The 19,758-nt window shown below is 38.1% G+C and overlaps 1 protein-coding gene across 1 annotated transcript in view; it reads left to right on the forward strand.

Moving 5' to 3' along the window:
• Positions 1-19,758, forward strand: part of USP9X (ubiquitin specific peptidase 9 X-linked) — a 142,151-nt gene that overhangs the window by 75,882 nt on the left and 46,511 nt on the right. Inside the window, exons 16-21 of the mRNA XM_058441305.1 lie at positions 2,064-2,406; positions 3,680-3,775; positions 4,203-4,414; positions 6,150-6,390; positions 6,627-6,776; positions 7,922-8,042. Of these exons, the coding sequence (XP_058297288.1) occupies positions 2,064-2,406; positions 3,680-3,775; positions 4,203-4,414; positions 6,150-6,390; positions 6,627-6,776; positions 7,922-8,042 (1,163 nt within the window). The remainder of the gene's footprint in view (positions 1-2,063; positions 2,407-3,679; positions 3,776-4,202; positions 4,415-6,149; positions 6,391-6,626; positions 6,777-7,921; positions 8,043-19,758) is intronic.

The raw sequence follows: 19,758 nt of genomic DNA on the forward strand, positions 1-19,758 counted from the left end.
CAAAAAAAAAAAAAAAAAAAAACTTTTTTTTTTTTTTAAATGAGAGGTTCCTTTTGAATTCAAAAAACCACATGTAGCAAAAGAGCTTCTTTAGATTACAGGTGTGCTAACAGAAATGCCCAGATTATCACTGCTTCATGAAGTCTATTTTATTTATTTTATTTTTTTGAGATGGAGTCTCGCTCTGTCAGCAGGCTGGAGTGCAGTGGTGAGATCTCAGTTCACTGCAACCTCCACCTCCCAGGTACAATTCTCCTGCTTCAGCCTCCCGAGTAACTGGGACTACAGGCATGCGCCACCATGCCCGGCTAATTTTTGTATTTTTAGTAGAGACGGGGTTTCACCATGTTGGCCAGGATGGTCTCTATCTCTTGACCTCGTGATCCGCCCACCTCGGTCCCCGAAAGTGCTGGTATTAAGGTGTGAGCCACCGCACCCGGCCCCATTTATTTTAATAACATATTCTGGGGAGTTTTGTCCTGGGCTGTGTTAATTATGGATTTCTATTTATTGAACTCTGTGCTTATTTACGGAGAAAATTTTAAGTAGCTATATAATGATTTTGAGGAAAAACCTCTACCAGATTTTAAGAAATTTAGCATTTGTTTAAAGTGCATTTTTTTTTTCTGTGTGTTTTGTTTTTAACTGCTTGGATAGAAGGACTTGCCTCCCCACATTGAGAGTTACTGCCATAGTAAGCAGTCATTACTGATTGGCATGTGTTATATGTCTCTTAGGTTTACTAGAACAGAAAAGTGGTTTCAAGCCCTTTTGCCATTTTAAAGTTTGGAATCAGAGGAACTATTGTAGTTTCTACTCTGTTAGTACCTCTGTATGTGAGCTTTAGCAACTAACTCAAGGAAGAGGAACCTGACTTTAATGCCTGCTGTGTGTTGGGCCTGTGCCAGACACTTCATATTTACTCCAAAGCAACAAGTGCAGCAGGTGTTACTCCCATTTGATCAATAAGAAACCCAAGATTCCAGTGGCTTAAGGTAGTTTGAAATCTCACAGTCGGTATATGATGGAATTGCATTACTCAACTAGGTCTCTTTTACTTAAGTCTGTGCTCTTCCTATTAGACCAGTAGTTTTTCAGACTTACATAGGAGCTTTAGGGCTTCTGAGTTAAGTTCCCTGAAGATTTCTGAACAAGCAGTAGGAAGTTTCCTGATTTTTCCTTTCTTTTTCCTCTCCCAACAACTGGAGCAGCTCTACTTTTTAAAATATTTTTCAGATTCCAGATGGGATTTTCATTTGAAGAAGGGTTTATGCCATCTTTAGAAAAAAACAAAAAAATGGAAAACCTTTGAAAATTTAAGCAGTTTTAACTCATAAATATTGATGGATTAGTTATTTGTGAAAGTCACTTGATTGAATACCTCATTTTTCAATGATGCCATATAAGCAGGGTGCTAAGTCTTTTTTGTTGTTGTTGGAGACAGGGTCTCACCCAGGCTGTAGTGCAGTGGCACAGTCTTGGCTCACTGCAACCTCCGCCTCCCAGGTTCAATTGATTCTCATGCCTTAGTTTCCCCGGTAGCTGGGACTACAGACACGAGCCACTACACCCGGCTAATTTTTATATTTTTAGTCAAGTTGGGGTTTCGCCATGTTGGCCAGGCTGGTCACAAACTCCTGACCTCAGGTGATTCCGCCTACCTCAGCCTCCCAAAGTGCTGGCATTACAGGCATGAGTTACTGTACCCAGCTTAAGTCTTTTATTTTTAACTCAAGCTACTAAACATGCTTCTTTCCAAAAGTCTGGTTTCAAAGACTAAATGGTTAAAAGTTCAGGGAATGAATCCTTTATTCATAATTCAGCTAGCTGCATTTCAGGCACAAAGTGGGGGTTCAGTGTGTGCTTGTTGAATTAATATCTAGTGGGAATTTTTTTTTCAGTACCAGATAAAAGTAGAGAAATAGGTTATTTTGAAAGAATGAATATCTTTTTATCTATAGTTAAAATATAATGGTGATAAATGTATTTTATAGGTAATACAGATTGCCTTTCAGGATAAAAATTACATAAATCTAATTGCCAATTTTTTATGTTTTTTCAAGATTTTTATTGAAGGATGGCCAGCTGTGGCTATGTGCTCCTCAGGCAAAACAAATATGGAAATGCTTAGCTGAGAATGCAGTTTACCTTTGTGATCGTGAAGCCTGTTTTAAGTGGTATTCCAAATTGATGGGGGATGAACCAGACTTAGATCCTGATATTAATAAGGACTTCTTTGAAAGTAATGTGCTTCAGCTTGATCCTTCTCTGTTAACTGAAAATGGAATGAAGTGTTTTGAGCGATTCTTCAAAGCTGTGAATTGTCGAGAAGGAAAACTAGTAGCAAAAAGGAGAGCCTATATGATGGATGACTTGGAGTTAATAGGATTAGATTACCTTTGGAGGGTAAGTCAAAAGTAGGAACTCTGTAAATGGTGTCTGATGTACTTTTTCATATACGTAAGGAATTGTAATTTTGCATATAAATTGTGTATTTTACTCTGATGTTTGTCTCAGGAATTTGGTGTAGTTAGTAATTGTTCATTTTTATGATATCACTTGTCAGTGGGCTTTTTCTTCTCTCTTCCTCTCCCTCCTCCTGCCACTGATGTTCCTTTTGTCTTAGCTTAATATCTGTGTTATTCCATAGTTGTGCACTAAACATACAAATCTTTCATTCCTCCCCCGTGGATATTAATGTTCCTTCCCGATTTTTCATTCAGTGTCGATCTGTTTCCTCCTCTTCAATGTTTAACACTAAAATAGAGGACAGAAGAGAGGACTTGTCTTTAGTATAGATTATGAGTGTATGCTTTCTTGGCACTGTTCACCTTGTGATATTTTTAAATACCTGGGGGAATAAAATACTATCTTTTTAAGGCTAATCTTTCTGTCTTTATAGTACTAGTATATTATTCCTATCTTTAATCTGACCTGTTCCACAGCAGTTTATATTGTTTGGATGTCTCAAATATTTTCCTGCAAACCATAGATAAAGATGTTTACTGAGGCATTTGAGTATTTAAAAGCTTTTAATTAAGTATGTGGTTTTCAACGTTGTTTTAACAGCAGAAACACATCTTAAAAATCAGAATTTGCACCACACTACAAAATGTAAACTGAATTGAACAAGGAAAATATGTTTTCTTACTTGATCTCCCCATGTTTACCCCCTTTCCCCTCCCCAACCCTTTTATAGGGGCCAACACTGAAACACTTCCTCAAAGTCCCCTAAGGTTCTGAACATAGTTTGGAAACCACTAATGTAATTAGATGAGTGATAAAGATTTATAGAAACTGGGGGTAGAGTAGTCCTTTATGCTAAACTGTGTTTCATGTAATCTCTTATTTCCTGTCAACTGATTTGAATTTCTTCTTGAGTGTCTGACTTGGTTATCAAGATATTAAATTATAGGATTAAATAATAGTGGTCAAAGCATATTTTATTATTACAAAAATGTACCTTTCATTCTTAAATTATTCAGAGACTTTCATTTTGCATTTATTACCCTTTCTTTTGGTCTGTGCTTCTCACTTAATTTTACTTGATTATCAAAGTCAGCTTACCATTAAATCATTGAATAGTGTGTTTAAGATAACTGAGAATATGGTTTGAATTTAAATACCCAACAAAAATATATGTTGAAAGGGATGAATACTTTTATTATTTTGAAACCAGGTCGTGATTCAGAGTAATGATGATATTGCCAGCAGAGCTATAGATCTCCTCAAAGAGATATACACAAACCTTGGTCCAAGACTACAAGTCAATCAGGTGAGGATTGATGTGCATTAAAACTTCCATATATAATTCTTTCAGCCCACATTTCTCTTACACAAAAGAGAAAAAATATTATCTAAATGAATCTTGCCTTGATAGTTGTCTTGAAGTGATTGGGTTATTTTTAATATAACTATTTATTATATGTTGAAATGGCAAAGAAAGTCTATGTGAATTCATTTTGATGCTAACACCTAATCCTGAAGTTCACTTTTGACTAATTTATATTTGTTAACTTACGTAATGCTAGCTTCCTTTTAATAAACATACATTTTAGTATTATATGGATTCTCTACTTAAATATGACTTGTTAATTGAGTGCTACAATTAAATTAGCCATTGCCATCTTTAATTGGATTAATATTTGGTTTTTACATTTTAAAGCAATTTTAACTGTGTTTATTTGGCCTGATATTTGTAGGTGGTGATCCATGAAGACTTCATTCAGTCTTGTTTTGATCGTCTGAAGGCTTCCTATGACACATTGTGTGTTTTGGATGGTGACAAAGACAGTGTTAATTGTGCAAGACAGGAAGCTGTTCGAATGGTTCGAGTATTAACTGTTTTAAGGGAATATATAAATGAATGTGACAGTGATTATCATGAGGAAAGAACAATTCTCCCTATGTCGAGGTTTGTGAATAACTGATCTATTGGTGTTAATTCTTAATTGATATTTTCCTAGCCATTTGGTAAAAGGAGACCAGAAATTTTTCTTGTTTGAAAATTGTTGTCTTTGCCCATTAAAAACATTTTCATTTCATATAATTTTTTTTAATAACCTCCCCCACTCTCCCATCTGGTTTTGTTTTGGTTTTTTGGGTGAGGCATTCTTAAGTTGTTTTCTAGTTTTCTTTTTGTCTTTGACATTATTACTCATTAAGTGTTGCAGTGATATTTTGCAGTTGAAGTGTTTTTGTTTGTTTATTTTGAGACAAGGTCTTACTCTGTCACCCCGGCTGGAATGCCGGGGTGTGATCATGGCTCACTGTGGGCTCAAGTGACCTTCCCACCTCAGCCTCCCAGGTAGCTGGGGCTACAGGCACAGGCTACCACACCTGGCTAATTTTTTTTGACTTTTTGTGGAGGTGGGGTTTCACTACATTGCCCAGGCTGGTTTCAAACTCCTACACTCAAGCAAATCCTCCTGCTTTGGCCTCCCAAAGTGCTGGGATTATAGGCGTGAGCTACAGTGCCTGGCCTGTAAAGAGCTCTTAAAAGCTGCCTTGCATGGCATATAACAAATATTTTCAAGTGGTGTTTATAGTTTTGGGATGTTTTGTATAGTCAGTGCCATCATTTTTTTTTTAAAGAGTTTTGTTTATTAACCATGAAATTATATACAGTTGCTTCTTGAAGATGATTTTTATTTTGTATTTTACTTTAAAAAAAGGTACTATACCAATATAAATAGCATTTTGGAGTGAATTTTGATACGAAGGCTTTTTTCCAGAAAAAAAATAAAGTGCATTGTGGCATTTTTGTTGATTCTTTTAACAAAATGTAAAACGACCTTTTAAATGTAAAAGGTAAACTCTACCTTCTTTTTTGGAATTTTTTTTTTATTAATACAAGGTCTACCTATGTTGTCCAGGCTGGTCTTGAACTCCTGGGCTCAAGGGATCTTCTTTGCTTGGCCTCCCAAAGTAGTAGGATTACAGGCATGAGCCACTGCATCCAGCCAACCTTTTACATTTAAAAATAGTCTTAGTGATCTTGGTTTTAATTTCTTTTCAGTAGACACCTCATTTTCTGCAGCCATAGATACAAGACTAACAACAATAGAATATGATTATGTTTTTAAATATTATTTATATTTGTAGTTAAAAGGAGCAATGTTTTTTTTTCTTTTGCATTTCACTCTTGTTGCCCAGGCTGGAGTGCAGTGGTGCAGTCTCGGATCACTGCAACCTCTGCCTCCCAGGTTCAAGCGATTCTCCAGCCTCAGCCTCCCAAGTAGCTGGGATTACAGGTGCCCACCACCAAGCCTGGCTTATTTTCTGTATTTTTAGTAGAGATGGAGTTTCACCATGTTGGCCAGGCTGATCTCGAACTACTGACCTCAAGTGATCCACCCGCCTCGGCCTCCCAAAGGGCTGGGATTACAGGCATGAGGCACCATGCCCGGCCTTATTTTCAAGATACTGAAAATAATACAGGTTGAGTATCCCTAATCCAAGAAATCCAAAATTTGTCTGGTCCCAGACATTCATATAAGGGATTCTCAGGCTGTATTAAGCATCTTTAATTCACATCCTCTTGTTTAATAAGAAAATACTCAGTGTTAAATCGCCAGCATTATTTTCTTGGCAACAGAATTTCAGAGTCTGCTGAATATGATGATGTCTGTCTTTCTTTTTCCCCCCAGAGCATTCCGCGGTAAACACCTCTCTTTTGTAGTTCGATTTCCAAACCAGGGCAGACAGGTTGATGACTTGGAGGTATGGTCTCATACAAATGATACAATTGGTTCAGTACGACGATGTATTCTCAATCGTATTAAAGCCAACGTAGCCCATACAAAAATTGAGCTCTTTGTGGGCGGTGAGCTGATAGATCCTGCAGATGATAGAAAGTTGATTGGACAATTAAACTTAAAAGATAAATCGGTATGTATGTATAGTTAACAGATTTTTTAATAAAATCAAACCAGAGACTATGGTTTAATCAGTAAATACTAATTGAGCATTTGTTATGTTTGGGACTCTGTGTTAGGTGTTAGAGTTATAGCATTAAAGTATAGCATATAGTCTTTCGGATTTTTTGGTTGGTATATCACTAAGTTTTGTGTTTTGTGTAAGTATTTTTCCTTGTTTTTGATGTTAACATAGTATATCATTTTCAGCTTATTACAGCCAAACTTACACAGATAAGTTCCAATATGCCTTCAAGCCCTGATAGCTCTTCTGATTCCTCCACTGGATCTCCTGGAAACCATGGTAATCATTACAGTGATGGTCCCAATCCAGAAGTGGAAAGCTGTTTGCCTGGAGTGGTGAGTAGATACAGTTTTGAACTACTGTATGTAAGGCATTAAAAACTATGCAGTTAACCACCAGCTTCAGAATGGATCCCTCTAAAAGGTAATTTTAACACAGTTGGAATTTAAAACATAATTTCCCCATAGGTATAGTATTGTTACTTTTATATAAAATTAACCAATTAGAGCTTAATTATAACACTATTGGATGTATAAATTTAGAGGAAAACAGTCATCCCTCGTATACGTGGAGAATTGGTTCCAGGACCTCTGCATATACCCAAAATGCTGCAGATGACCCTGTGCATCCAGATATACAAAAAATTAGCCTTCCATATACTTGGGTTTTGCTTCCTGGAAATACTGAATTTTTTGTCCACATTTGATTGGGAAAAAAGTCTTGCATGTAAGTGGACCTGTGCACTTCAAACTTGTGTTGTTCAAGAGTCAGCTGTATCACTTTCTAAAATGTATACCACAAAACGGATAGTTCTTTTAGAACTATATATGAACTGGGCATGGTGGCTCACACCTGTAATTCCAGCTACTTGGGAGGCTATGAGGCAGGAGGATTGCTTGAGCCCAGGAGTTCTAGGCTGCATTGAGCTGTGATTGTGCCATTATGCTCTAGCCTGGTCAAGAGTGAGACCCCATCTCTAAAAATATAAATAAATGAAAACAAGAACTATGTAGGAAAATGCCTGTAATCTTTATCAGATTGTCAGTAACATATAGCCAAAGAAACCTTTTTTAAGCTCTCCTTTCGCCCCTCCCCACAGAAATTTTAATGGTTACAATAATAGCAGCCACTCCAGTGTCAGGAGGATTTGGCTCTCTATAACAACTAGATTAAGAATTTCGTAGTGGGCATGGCAGCCTTTTGTTATGTCCAGAGTCTAAATTGTATATATGAGAGAAATGGTTTAATAGAACAGGAGAGGAGCTATCACAAAAAAATGACTAGAAGTGACTTGATGATGTATTTGATCTGCACTATTAAGGATTTGTAGGGATTAAAAGATGGGAAAGTCAGACTATTTCAAAGAGTAGAAATTTCATAAGTAAAAGTATAGGGATTAGCACAGAGAAACTTAGGGGGGCTTTTATAAAACGGGAATAAATAATTCAGAGGTAATTATTTTGTGTATTTTATATTCTAGATAATGTCACTGCATCCCAGATACATCTCTTTTCTTTGGCAAGTTGCAGACTTAGGTAGCAGCCTAAATATGCCACCCCTTAGAGATGGAGCAAGAGTACTTATGAAACTTATGCCTCCAGGTAAGAATTTTTAAATGGTGATCAAGTATTTGCTGGACAATAAAGGAGTATATTAGCAAATTCTATTTCTAAATGGTCCATGCTTTTTGGTATAGACTACAACAAGAGTTGACAGATGACAGCCCACAAGCCACATCAAGCCCCCTGCTTGTTTTTGTGCATCCCAAGATCTATATTTTTAAGTGGCTACAAAAAAAATCTAGAATAATAATATTTTGTGATACATGGAAATTATATGAAGTTTAAATTTTAGTGTCCATGATCAAAACCAGGCTCATTTGTTTACATTCTGTCTACATGACTGCTTTTGTCTTAAAACAGCACAGCTCAGGAGTTGTGGCGGAGGCCGTATGGTTCACAAGCCTAAACTACTTAACTTTCCTGGCCCTTTACAGAAAATGTTTGCCTATACCTGGACTATAATATGGGTCATGTGTCATCTGCGGTATTGTTCCTTTTTTATCCTTAGAAACAACCACTTTCAACTTCTCACTTTAGTATATATATGTACCATTATGTCTGGAGTGTCCTCATACGGCTATTTCTTTGTTACTTACAGATATATACTGATTTTCTGCTGTGTAGATGAAAACTTAACTGTTACATACCCCCACATCCTCCCAGTATTTGCTTAAATCCAGATTCAACATTTACGTTTCCAAGATTGTGTGAAATGTAGTTCTCTAGATTACTGACAACTTTTATCCTGGATTTAATAATTTCCCTTTTATTTTCCTGATTGTACACCTATCACTTATTCTTCCCACATACTTTTTTTTGAGATATTTTTTATCTGAATGTAGGCAAACTATCACATTTGATTAATGGTTTGTGTATAGAATCCTAGGTTTGAAAATACATTCCTTCTAGCTGGTGGCATTGCTGATGAGAAGACCACAGTCCTCTTGGTTTCTATTCCTTTGCATGTGACCTTCGTTTCTGGAAGTTTTGGTTTTATCCTTACATTTTGAAATATTATGATGTGCCTTAGCATTAGGTCTGTTTTGTGGTACGTCACCTGTGGGCCTGGAGATTTGCTCAGTTGAGAGAGATTTGTATTCTTTGATAGTTTTCTCACCAGCATTTTGCATCTTGTGTGTCTTTGAAATGTCTAAGTGTGGTGGTGAATCTACTAGATCTGATTTTACCTTTTCTCTCTTCCCTTCTCTCTTTAATCTTATTCCACCTTTGGGGTGGCTTCTTTAACCTTTTCCAGCTCTTTTGTTGGCTTTTCCCCTCCAAATACTCTAGTGTTAAAATTTCAAGACCTTTCTCTCCTTAGTGATCCTTTTCCATACACAGGATTTTATTTTTCACTAACACATTCTTGTGTTTCTGTTCTAATATATGTGTTCCTTTAAAACCTAATGTTCGGCCAAATTATGCACTAAAAATAGTAGGGCTTTTGGGGAAAAAGTAGAGTTTGGGCAGATCATTCAAGCCTATACAACGTAAAAATTTTTTAAATGTATTTTTTGGAAATATTCACAATCTTACAGAGAAATTAGTCTAATTCAAGAACACTTGAGAGTAATTTACTGGTTTTTGTAGTCCCATCGCCCACCAAATACTTTCCCTACAAACAAGGATATTTGTCTGTATAAGCAAAATTAAGCCATCTATACCAGGAAGTTAATGTCGATTCATTACTGCCATCTACTTAGCAGACCCTATTGAGTGTTTTCAGTCATCTCCTTCACAACAAAAAGATATAGTTCAAACTCAGATATAGTCAGCCCTCCATATACATGGGTTCTGGATCTATGGATTCAACCAGCTGTGGATCAAAAATGTTTGGGGGAAAAAAACATTGTTCAAAGTTCCAAAAAGCAAAACTTGAATTTGCCACATGCTGAGTACTGTGTTGAATCCGCACGAATGAAGCTATGGGTAAGCATTGTATTAGGTGTTACAAGTACAGTTAGGCACCGGATAATGACGTTTCAGTCAGTGATAGACCACATATGCAATGGTAGTTCTATAAAATTATAATACCATATTTTTACTGTACCCTTTCTATGTTTAAATACACAAATACTTACCATTGTGTTGTAATTGCCTACAGTATTCAGTACAATAACATGCTTGTATGGGTTTATAGCCTAGGAGCAATAGGCTATACCATATATAACCTAGATGTGTTGTAGGCTGTATCATCCAGATTTGTTGTAAACACACTGTATGATGTTCACACAATGATGAAATCGCTTAATGATGCATTTCTCAGAACATATGCAACACGTGACTGTAATCTGGAGATAATTTATACAGGAAGATGTGCATAGGTTGTGTGCAAATTCCACATAATTTTATATAAGGTATTTGAGCATCCCTGGATTTTGGTATTGGGAGGGTGGATCCTGAAACCATCCCTGCACCCCCACCCCCCATGGATACCAGGGAATAACTGTATTGCATTTAGTTAATGTATCTCTTTAGTTTCCTTCTGAAAAGTTCCTCATACTGTCTTTGACCTTCATGACCTTGACTCTTAAAAGATTACAGGCCGGCCGGGCGTGGTGGCTCACGCTTGTAATCCCAGCACTTTGGGAGGCGGAGGCGGGTGGATCACGAGGTCAGGAGATCGAGACCACGGTGAAACCCCGTCTCTACTAAAAATACAAAAAATTAGCCGGGCGTGGTGGTGGGCGCCTGTAGTCCCAGCTACTCGGGAGGCTGAGGCAGGAGAATGGCGTGAACCCGGGAGGCGGAGCTTGCAGTGAGCCGAGATTGTGCCACTGCACTCCAGCCTGGGCGACAGAGCAAGACTCTGTCTCAAAAAAAAAAAAAAAAAGATTACAGGCCAGTTAATTATAGAATATCCTTCAGTTTAGATTTGTTTTATCATGATTATATTCAGGTTATGCATCTTTGGCAGAAATACCACAGAAGCGCTGTTCTGTTCTTCTCAATGCATCTGGTCAGATAGTATGTAATTTCAGTTTTTCCCATTACTGACGATGATCACTGTGATCACTTGAGTTTTTTCCTTGCTTCACCACTGTAAAATTACCCTTCCCTTTGAAAGTATTTTGGGCCAGGCACAGTGACTCATGCCTATTATCCCATCACCTTGGGAGGCCGAGGTGGGCAGATCGCTTGAGGCCAGGAGTTCGAGACCAGCCTGGCCAACATGGCATAACCCTGTCTCTACTGAAAATACAAAAATTAGCCGGGCATGTTAGTGTGCACCTGTAATCCCAGCTACTCGGGAGGCTGAGGCTGGAGAATCGCTTGGACCTGGGAGGCAGAGGTTGCATTGAGCGGAGATCATGCCACTGCACTCCAGCCTGGGCGACAGCAAGATTCCGTCTAAAAAAAAAAAAAACGTATTTTGTGCAGAGGTACTTTGAAAATATTTATACTGTTCCTCATCAGGCTTTTCATTCATTTATATCTGTATGAAATCATGGTCAAGGAGTTATAATCTGTTACTATGATTTATCTTGATGCTGAAATGATCTCTAGTTTGGCCAGTGGGAGTCCTTTCTGGCTGTTCTGTGTTACTTTAATATGTTCCCATTATTCTTTCAGCACTTGTATGCTCTTTGGCTCAAGATGTTTCAGATTAGGTCAGGTGCAGTGGCTCACGCCTATAATCCTAACACTTTGGGAGGGTGAGGCAGGAGGATCACTGGAGCTCAGGATTCATGACCAGCCTGGGCAACATAGCCAGACCTCATTTCTATTAAAAATTTCAAAAATTAGCCAGGTGTGGTGATGCCCACCTGTAGTCCCAGCTACTTGGGAGGCTGAGGTGGGAGGATCACTTGAGCCTGGGAGATGGAGACTGCATTGAGCTATATGATCATGCCAGTGTACTCCAGCCTGGGCAACAGAACAAGACCCTGTCTCAAAAAAAAAAAAAAGTTCCAGGTTAACATCCTGTACCCTCTCTGCCCCAGTCCTGGAATTGGCTGTTTCTCCAAGGAGGCCTGCTTGATTTATTTTCCTGGAGAATGGTATTTAGAAACCAAGATCTGGACGTTTATTGCACTCATTGCTATTGATGTATTGTTGCTCCCTGGCTCTCTAAGCAGTTAGAACTAAGGAATGTGTGTATGTGCATCCACATTTAAGTCTATTACTATATATACACACACACATGAATATATATATATATATGTGTGTGTGTTTTTACAAAACCATGGGATCACACGACTTCCTCCCATTCCAGCCTATCACAATTTCATTCTAGTTTTCTCCCTTTCCATATTTGTAATTTTTTTTTTTTTTTGAGGCAGAGTCTCACCCTGTCATCCAGGCTGGAGTGCAGTGGTGCGATCTCGGCTTACTGCAACCTCCGCCTCCCTGGTTTAAGGGATTCTCCTGCCTCAGCCTCCCAGTAGCTGGGATTACAGGCGTGAGCCACCACGCCTGGCCAAACACTCTTTTCTGATGGTGAAAAACCTGGCTTCTGTTACCTCTCACTTATTTTCCTATTTAATCAGTTATCTCCAGCACCCCCCACCCTTTCTTTGAATGCAGAAGGAGTGTCCACCCCAGGGACACTCCTCGCTCTGCTTGAGTTGAATCTTTATGCTGAGCTCCACCCACTTGTTGGGCTCCCTCCTCCTCCTTCATGGTCTGTAATTCCCAACATAGGACTACCTTTAAAACTTGCACATGGTTTAATTAGAGCACTCACAAAATGATAATTAGTATCCTCAGAGATAATTTGGACAGTCCAGGCAGGTACTTCAGTGTGGCTGAAGGCTTCCTCAGGAGATAGTAAAAAGACACAAAACCAATACAGAGGAAATGCTGACTTGACATTGCTGAGATACAGTGCAAAAGAGTGGAGCTTTGAGATGGATAGGCTACCATTAAGATAGGCACACGGGGAAGTAGAACCTGCCAAGGTCCATGAAAGTCTAGTATAGGATTGTATCTCACAAGATGAGCCCTTGATGCAAGTATTCACTTTAAATTTTCCTTTAAAAAGAAACAGGCTTCTGCTTACACATCTACCAAGCTGAGGGGGCTTTTTGCTTTGCTCATTTTTATTTTTTTGTTGAAGATTAACAGTTCTGCTGTTCTGGCTACTGTTGCCTGGAAGAAATCACACATGAACAAACTCACCTTATGCATTATACTGACATCATTATATTTGCCAATTGATTGTGAGCTAATTGGGGTTATAGAAACATGCTATAGCATAACAGACTGTAATTATTTCTCTCTAGGCTATTACTGATGGATACTATGTTTTCTTCTTTTTCCAGCATCATCTTTTACTGTCCTTGAGGTTTTTTTTAACTAGCTTTTTATATTAAAATAATTTCAAACTGTTCACAAAGAATACAGGTAGCTCCCAAATTCAGTAATTAACAGTTTGCCATAGTGATGGCATTCTGTGATTTTTTTTTTCCTAACATTTGGAGAGCAAGTTGTAGACAATATCTTTTTGTCCTTAAATAGCTTAGTATATGTCTTCTAAAAACAAGGATGTTCTCACTTACGTTAACATAGTATTATTCAAAATAGAAAAATTTAGCATATACAGTAATATCATCTAACCTACAGACCATTTTCATATTTTGACACTTTCCCCAGTATTGGACTTTATAACAATGTTTTCTGGTTGAGGATCTAATCCAGGTTCATACATTGCATAATTATTCGGTATCTCTTTTAGTTGTCTTTAATCTGGAATAGTTCCTCAGTCTTTGTCTTTTGTGACTTTGTTTTTGAATAGCACATGTCAGTTGCGCTGAATGTCTCTCATTGGGTCTTATCTGTTCTGATGATTATATGGAGGTTGTACATTTGACAGAATACTACTTGTATGTTGATGTGTCTAAGAGCATCACATTGAGAGACACATGTCACTGTGTCCTTGGTGACATTAACCCAGATCACTTAGTTGATAGCTGCCAGGTTTCTCCTCTAAAGTTAATATTTTTTCTTGTGTAGGGAGATGCTTTGAGACTTTGTAACTAACTTTTTCCTCATCAAACATTTGTTTTATCATCTATTGTGATTGTTGCCTAAATGTTTTTACTATGATGGTTGCAAAATGGTAATTTTGTTTTAACTTTGTCATCCTTTCTACATTTATTAGTTGACATTCTATAAGGTAGTGCTTTGTTTTCTCCCCTTTATATTTGTCATATATGATCATTCTTACAGATTTATTTTATTCATTGGGTTATAACCATTATAATGGTTATTTTGATGCTCAATTGTCCTAGATATGGTCAGTGGAAGCCCCTATAGGTTAGATCCAGACGTACAACCTCAATTTTTTTAAGGTACTTTATTGTAGTTTATTTTACTTTCTGGTATGAGAAGATGTTTCAAGCTTTTCTATAGTATTTCCTCTGCCCCAGCTCTGGAATCTGCCATTCCAGAGTTTTTAGAAGGAAGGGTATTTAGAAATCAAAATCTGAGGTTTAAGTCTTTTTTTTTTTTTTTTTTTTGAGGCTGAGATTTTGCTCTGTTGTCCATGCTGGAGTCTAGTGGCGTGATCTTGGCTCACTGCACCCTCTCCTCCTGGGTTCAAGTGATTCTCCTGCCTCAGCCTCCCGAATAGCTGTGATTACAGGCACCTGCCACCATGCCCGGCTAATTTTTATATTTTTAGTACAGATGAGGTTTCACCATGTTGGCCAGGCTGGTCTCGAACGCTTGACCTCAGGTGATCCACCCGCCTCGGCCTACCAAAGTGCTAGGATTACAGGTGTGAACCACAGTGCCCCTGCCAAGTCATCCTTATTTCATTCTAATTGTGGTAAGGTGATACCTCATTGTGGTTTGGATTTGCATTTCCTTAATGATTAGTTATATTGAGTGTGCTTTCATGTACATGTTGGCCATTTGGATGTCTTCTTTTGAGAAATATCTATTCAAGTCTTTTGCCCATTTTAAAAATTGGATTTTTTGCTGTTGAGTTCCTTATATATTCTGGATATTAACCACTTGTCAGATGCATAGTTTGCAAATATTTTCTCCAATTCTGTAGATTTGTCTTTTTGTGGTCTTGTTTCCTTTGTTGGGTAGAAGCTTTTTAGTTTAATGTAATTTCGTTTGTCTGTTTTTGTGTTTGTTGCCTGTGCTTTTGAAGTCTTAGCCAAAAAGTCCTTGCCCACACTAATGACATGAAACATTTCCCTTGTGTTTTCTTCTAGTAGTTTATAGTTTCCGGTCTTACATTTAAGTTTTTAACCCATCTTGAGTTTATTTTTACATATGATGAATAATAAGGGTCTAGTTTCATTTTTCTGCATATGTATATTCTGTTTTCACAACACCATTTTTATTCAAGAGATTGCCTTTTCCCCCAGTGTGTGTTCTTGGCACCTTTGTTGAAAATCAGTTGTTTCTGATTATGTGGATTTATTTCTGGGTTCTCTATTCTGTTGAATTGATCTGTGTCTATTTTTGTGTCAGTACCATGCTGTTTTGGTTACTGTTGCTCTATAGTAAATTTTGAAGTCAAGTAGTATGATGCTTTCAGCTTTGTTCTTCTTACTCAAGATTGCTTTGGCTATTTGGAGTCTTTTGTAGTTCCATATGAATTTTAGGAGTGTTTTTTGTATTTTTTTGTTTTACCTTGCAGATTCAGCTCAAAGGATGTTTTTTCTATTTCTGTGAAGAATATAATTGGTATTTTAATAGAGATTGCATTCAATCTGTAGATTGCTTTGGGTAATACGGATATTTTAACAGTATTTGTTCTTCTAACCCATGAACATAGAATATTTTTCCATTTATTTGTGTCCTGTGTTCTTTCATCAGTTTTTTTTGTAGTGATCTTTCTCCTCCTTGCTTAAATTTATCCCTAGGTATCTTATATTTTTGTAGCTATTGTAAGTGAGATAACTTTCTTGATTTCTCTTTCAGATAGTTTGCTATTGACAAATGGAAACACTACTGAGTTTTGTATATTGATTTTTGTATCCTGCAGTTAACTAACACAGGTTCACGCTTGTACCAGTCCAGCTTCCTAGTCGTCTTCCATTCTGTATTGTTATCTCTACAGCAGTGAGAAATCTGAAACCTGAGGGAGCTGGAAAGGCTCCTTAATCAGTCTTCAGCCTCTGTCTTTAGGCCTTCGAATCCTCTGTCTTCCCAAGTGTTTGTTGTTTTCATACCCTTGGCTTTTCTCAGATTTAGTGGGGCACTAATTTATAGACACCCTCTTCTTGCCTTCACAACAAGCACTTCTTGGTTCAGCTAAACCAACTATCTATCCCCATCTTCACTACACCTTCAGTAATTTGTTGACAGCGGTTTAATGTGTTGCTTCCTCTTCTGTTTTTATGTTCTTTTGAGTTTATGTATTTTTATATTCATTCATTCTCATTTTAGTGGGGTTTGGGGATGAAGTACTGATAAATATAGTTCAGCACACCATATTTAGTTGAGACATAATTTTTAAAGCTGTCTTCTGCTTTTATTACCTCCATTTTCTAAATTAAACACCTTGTTGGGCTTCTCATCTTGCTTTGCAATTATTATGGGACAGAAGCATTTCACATTAGATTCTTAGCTAAGGCTTCTCTCAACAGATATATTTCATTCTTGTCTGTTACATCGTTTAGAATTTACATAGTTTCATTTGCTAGTATTTCAGTAATAGTCCTTGCCTTGCTTTACTGCAGATTCAACCCTCGCAACATACTGTAAAAACACAAACCCACCACTGAATCCTTGATCTTGTGATTGGTGCTTAATGCCACCAGATGGCGAGCATGAGCTCTTGTCAGACAGTTAAGGCAAGAAACTTGAAGTGGGTGCTTTTTTCATATTTTATATAATGAAACTAGAGTACCTAAATTTGAAACAGCCAGCTTTTGAAAAAGCTGGTAATGGTTGTATTGCAGCAGAAAATCATAGGCTTTGGACTCAAATGGACTTGAGTTTCAATCCTGCTTCTAATTGCTACTCTATGGCGTTAAACATAAGTTTCATAGTTTATTAGAGCTTCCTTATCCTTAGAACTGGGATAATGATAACTTTTTTGTGTAATTGCAGGGATTAAATGAAGCAATGTATGGAAAACCCCTAGCCTAGTGACTGGCACTCAGTAACATTAAACCACTCTCTGTCACTTCCTTTTCTTAGAGCTCCTGCTTCCTTATTTAAGAGTTTGTGTCTAAAACTTGGTAATAACAGTCTTTTGTAAAAGTCTGTTGTAAGCTCTTAGCACTGATAAACTCAAACCACACATCATCCGTATAAGGTATAGTTAATGACTAGGAAAAAAGCTAATGATTCTATCTTTCCCCTCCGTTTAAAATACATCCAAGAGTGCACAAATGCGAAATGATCACCCAAATGTTATACTTCTCTTCATTCTGAATATTTGCCTGAAGCCAAGTGCCCATGTTGTGATTTGCTGTTAAACTTAAAACTTCTGCAGTCCTCTCTGTATGTAATACCATCTTTTGTAAAAGTCTGTTGTAAGCTCTTAGCACTGATAAACTCAAACCACACAACATACCTGTAAGGAAATTATTAATTTTATCTGTATTTTAAAGACGGAGAAATTAAAGCACAGAGAGATTGTTAATTCACCTGGGACACATAGCTTAAATGCCATTTCTCTTTTTTTTTTTTAAAGAGAGAGGGCCTTACTCTGTGTCCCAGGCTAGAGTGCAGTGGCATGATCCTAGCTCACTGTAACCTCAAACTCCTGGCCTCAAGTGAGGCTCCTGCCTAGGAGTAGCTAGGACTACAGGTACACACCACCACACCTGACTGTTTTTTTTTTTTTTTTTTTTGAGATACAGAGTCTCACACTATTGCCCAGGCTGCAGTGCAGTGGCGCAGTCTCTGCCTACTGCAGCCTCTGCCTCCTGGGTTCAAGTGATTCTCCTGCCTCAGCCTCCCGAGTAGCTGGGATTACAGATGGACGCCACCACGCCCAGCTAATTTTTGTATTTTTAGTAGAGATGGGGGTTTCACCATGTTGGGCAGGCTAGTCTTGAACTCCTGACCTCAAGTGATCCGCCCACCTCCGCCTCCCCGAGTGCTGGGATTACAGGCATGAGCCACTGCGCCCGGCCCACACCTGGCTTATTTTGAAAATTTTTTTGTAGTGTTGGGGGTCTTGCTGTGTTACGCAGGCTGTGTTTTGACCTGGGTTCCAGTGATCCTCCCGTCTTGGCTTCCCAAAGCTTAGGTATCTTTTCAAAAGACTAGAAAGAAACCAAAATCGTCATAAACTCTGGATGACAAGATTATGACTCGCTTAAATTTTTCTGTCTTCCATTTTTTATAAAATGTAACATGTATATAATTGGGGATGAATGTGAGAGCTGGAATGGCCACTGAGTGTTAACTTTGATTCAGATCTCTCAAATGAGTAAACTATAATTCAACACCATTAAATGATTTGCTTAGAATTCACTACTTCTGACCGGGTCACGCTGGTAATCCCAGCACTTCAGGAAGCCAAGGTGGGAGCATCGCTTGAGCCCCTGGAGTTTGAGATCAGCCTGGGCAACATGGCGTAACTCTGTCTCTACAGAAAAATATGCAAAAATTAGCTGGGCATGGTGGCACACGGCTGTGGTTCCCAACTACTCAGAAGGCTGAGGTGGGAGGATCACCTCAGCCCAGGGAGGTTGAGGCTGCAGTCCTCACGCCACTGCATTTCAGCCTGGGTGACAGAGTGAGACCCTGTCTCAAAGAAAAAAAAAAAAAAATCCACCACTTCCTTTTCTTGAGCTCTTCTTTTTTTTTTTCCTCCTACTCCCCTTTGCCTCCATCCTTCACTCAGAATATTTTTAAGCCAAGCAAGATACTGTGAGATACAGTGGTTAAGCATATGAATTGGTTTGCTTTCAGGGAGTAATTTGACAATGTATGTCAAGTCTTTGGGCATTATGTTCAACTTCTTTATGGTTGCAGGGTTTTGCATGGTGAAAATTATAAAAATTCAGCTGCTAGGATCTTTGGTGTTTAAAAAGGTGAGGGGAGGTAGAAACCTAAATGCCCAATAATAGGGATTAAACTGGTAAAATAATATTGTCATTTTAATAGTCAGATAAAATGATATAGATGAATATTCAATGACACAAGAAGATATGTATAAATATTGTATTATAACAATATTTTAATTGGTTACATTATATGTCGCTATCCCTTCAGAATAGAGAGAAGTGACAGTTTCAACACAAACTGAAAAATTTGTAAGATAATGGCTGCTATTTCTAGGCCTGTAAACATTCATTTACCCAAAGAAAATCAGTTTTTTTGTTGTTGTTGTTTTGTTTTGTTTTTTTCTCGAGACGGAGTTTCGCTCTTGTTGCCCAGGCTGGAGTGCAGTGGCGCGACCTCGGCTCACTGCAACCTCCGCCTCCCAGGTTAAAGCGATTCTCCTGCCTCAGCGTCCCGAATCGCTGGGATTACAGGCGCATGCCACCATGCCCAGCTGATTTTTGTATTTTTAGTAGAGACGGGGTTTCATCATGTTGGTCAGGCTGGTCTCGAACACCTGACCTCAGGTGATCTGCCTGCCTCAGCCTCCCAGAGTGCTGGGATTACAGGCGTGAGCCACCGCGCCCAGACCTATTTTTCTTTTCTTTAAAAGAAGCTTTTACTTTAAAAAAAAAAAATTATCAAGATTTTTTTTTTAATCATAGGGCAATTACCTTAGATCATCAAAATACTTTCCGAGGTTGATTGACTGTTAATAAAGTTGGAGTATTTGGTAGCTAGTGCTTATTTGTATTTTGGGATTATCTTATTTTTCCCCCACTGTGTC

Source organism: Hylobates moloch, unplaced genomic scaffold (assembly GCF_009828535.3).
Source record: "Hylobates moloch isolate HMO894 unplaced genomic scaffold, HMol_V3 SCAFFOLD_7, whole genome shotgun sequence".
Lineage (NCBI taxonomy): Eukaryota > Metazoa > Chordata > Mammalia > Primates > Hylobatidae > Hylobates > Hylobates moloch.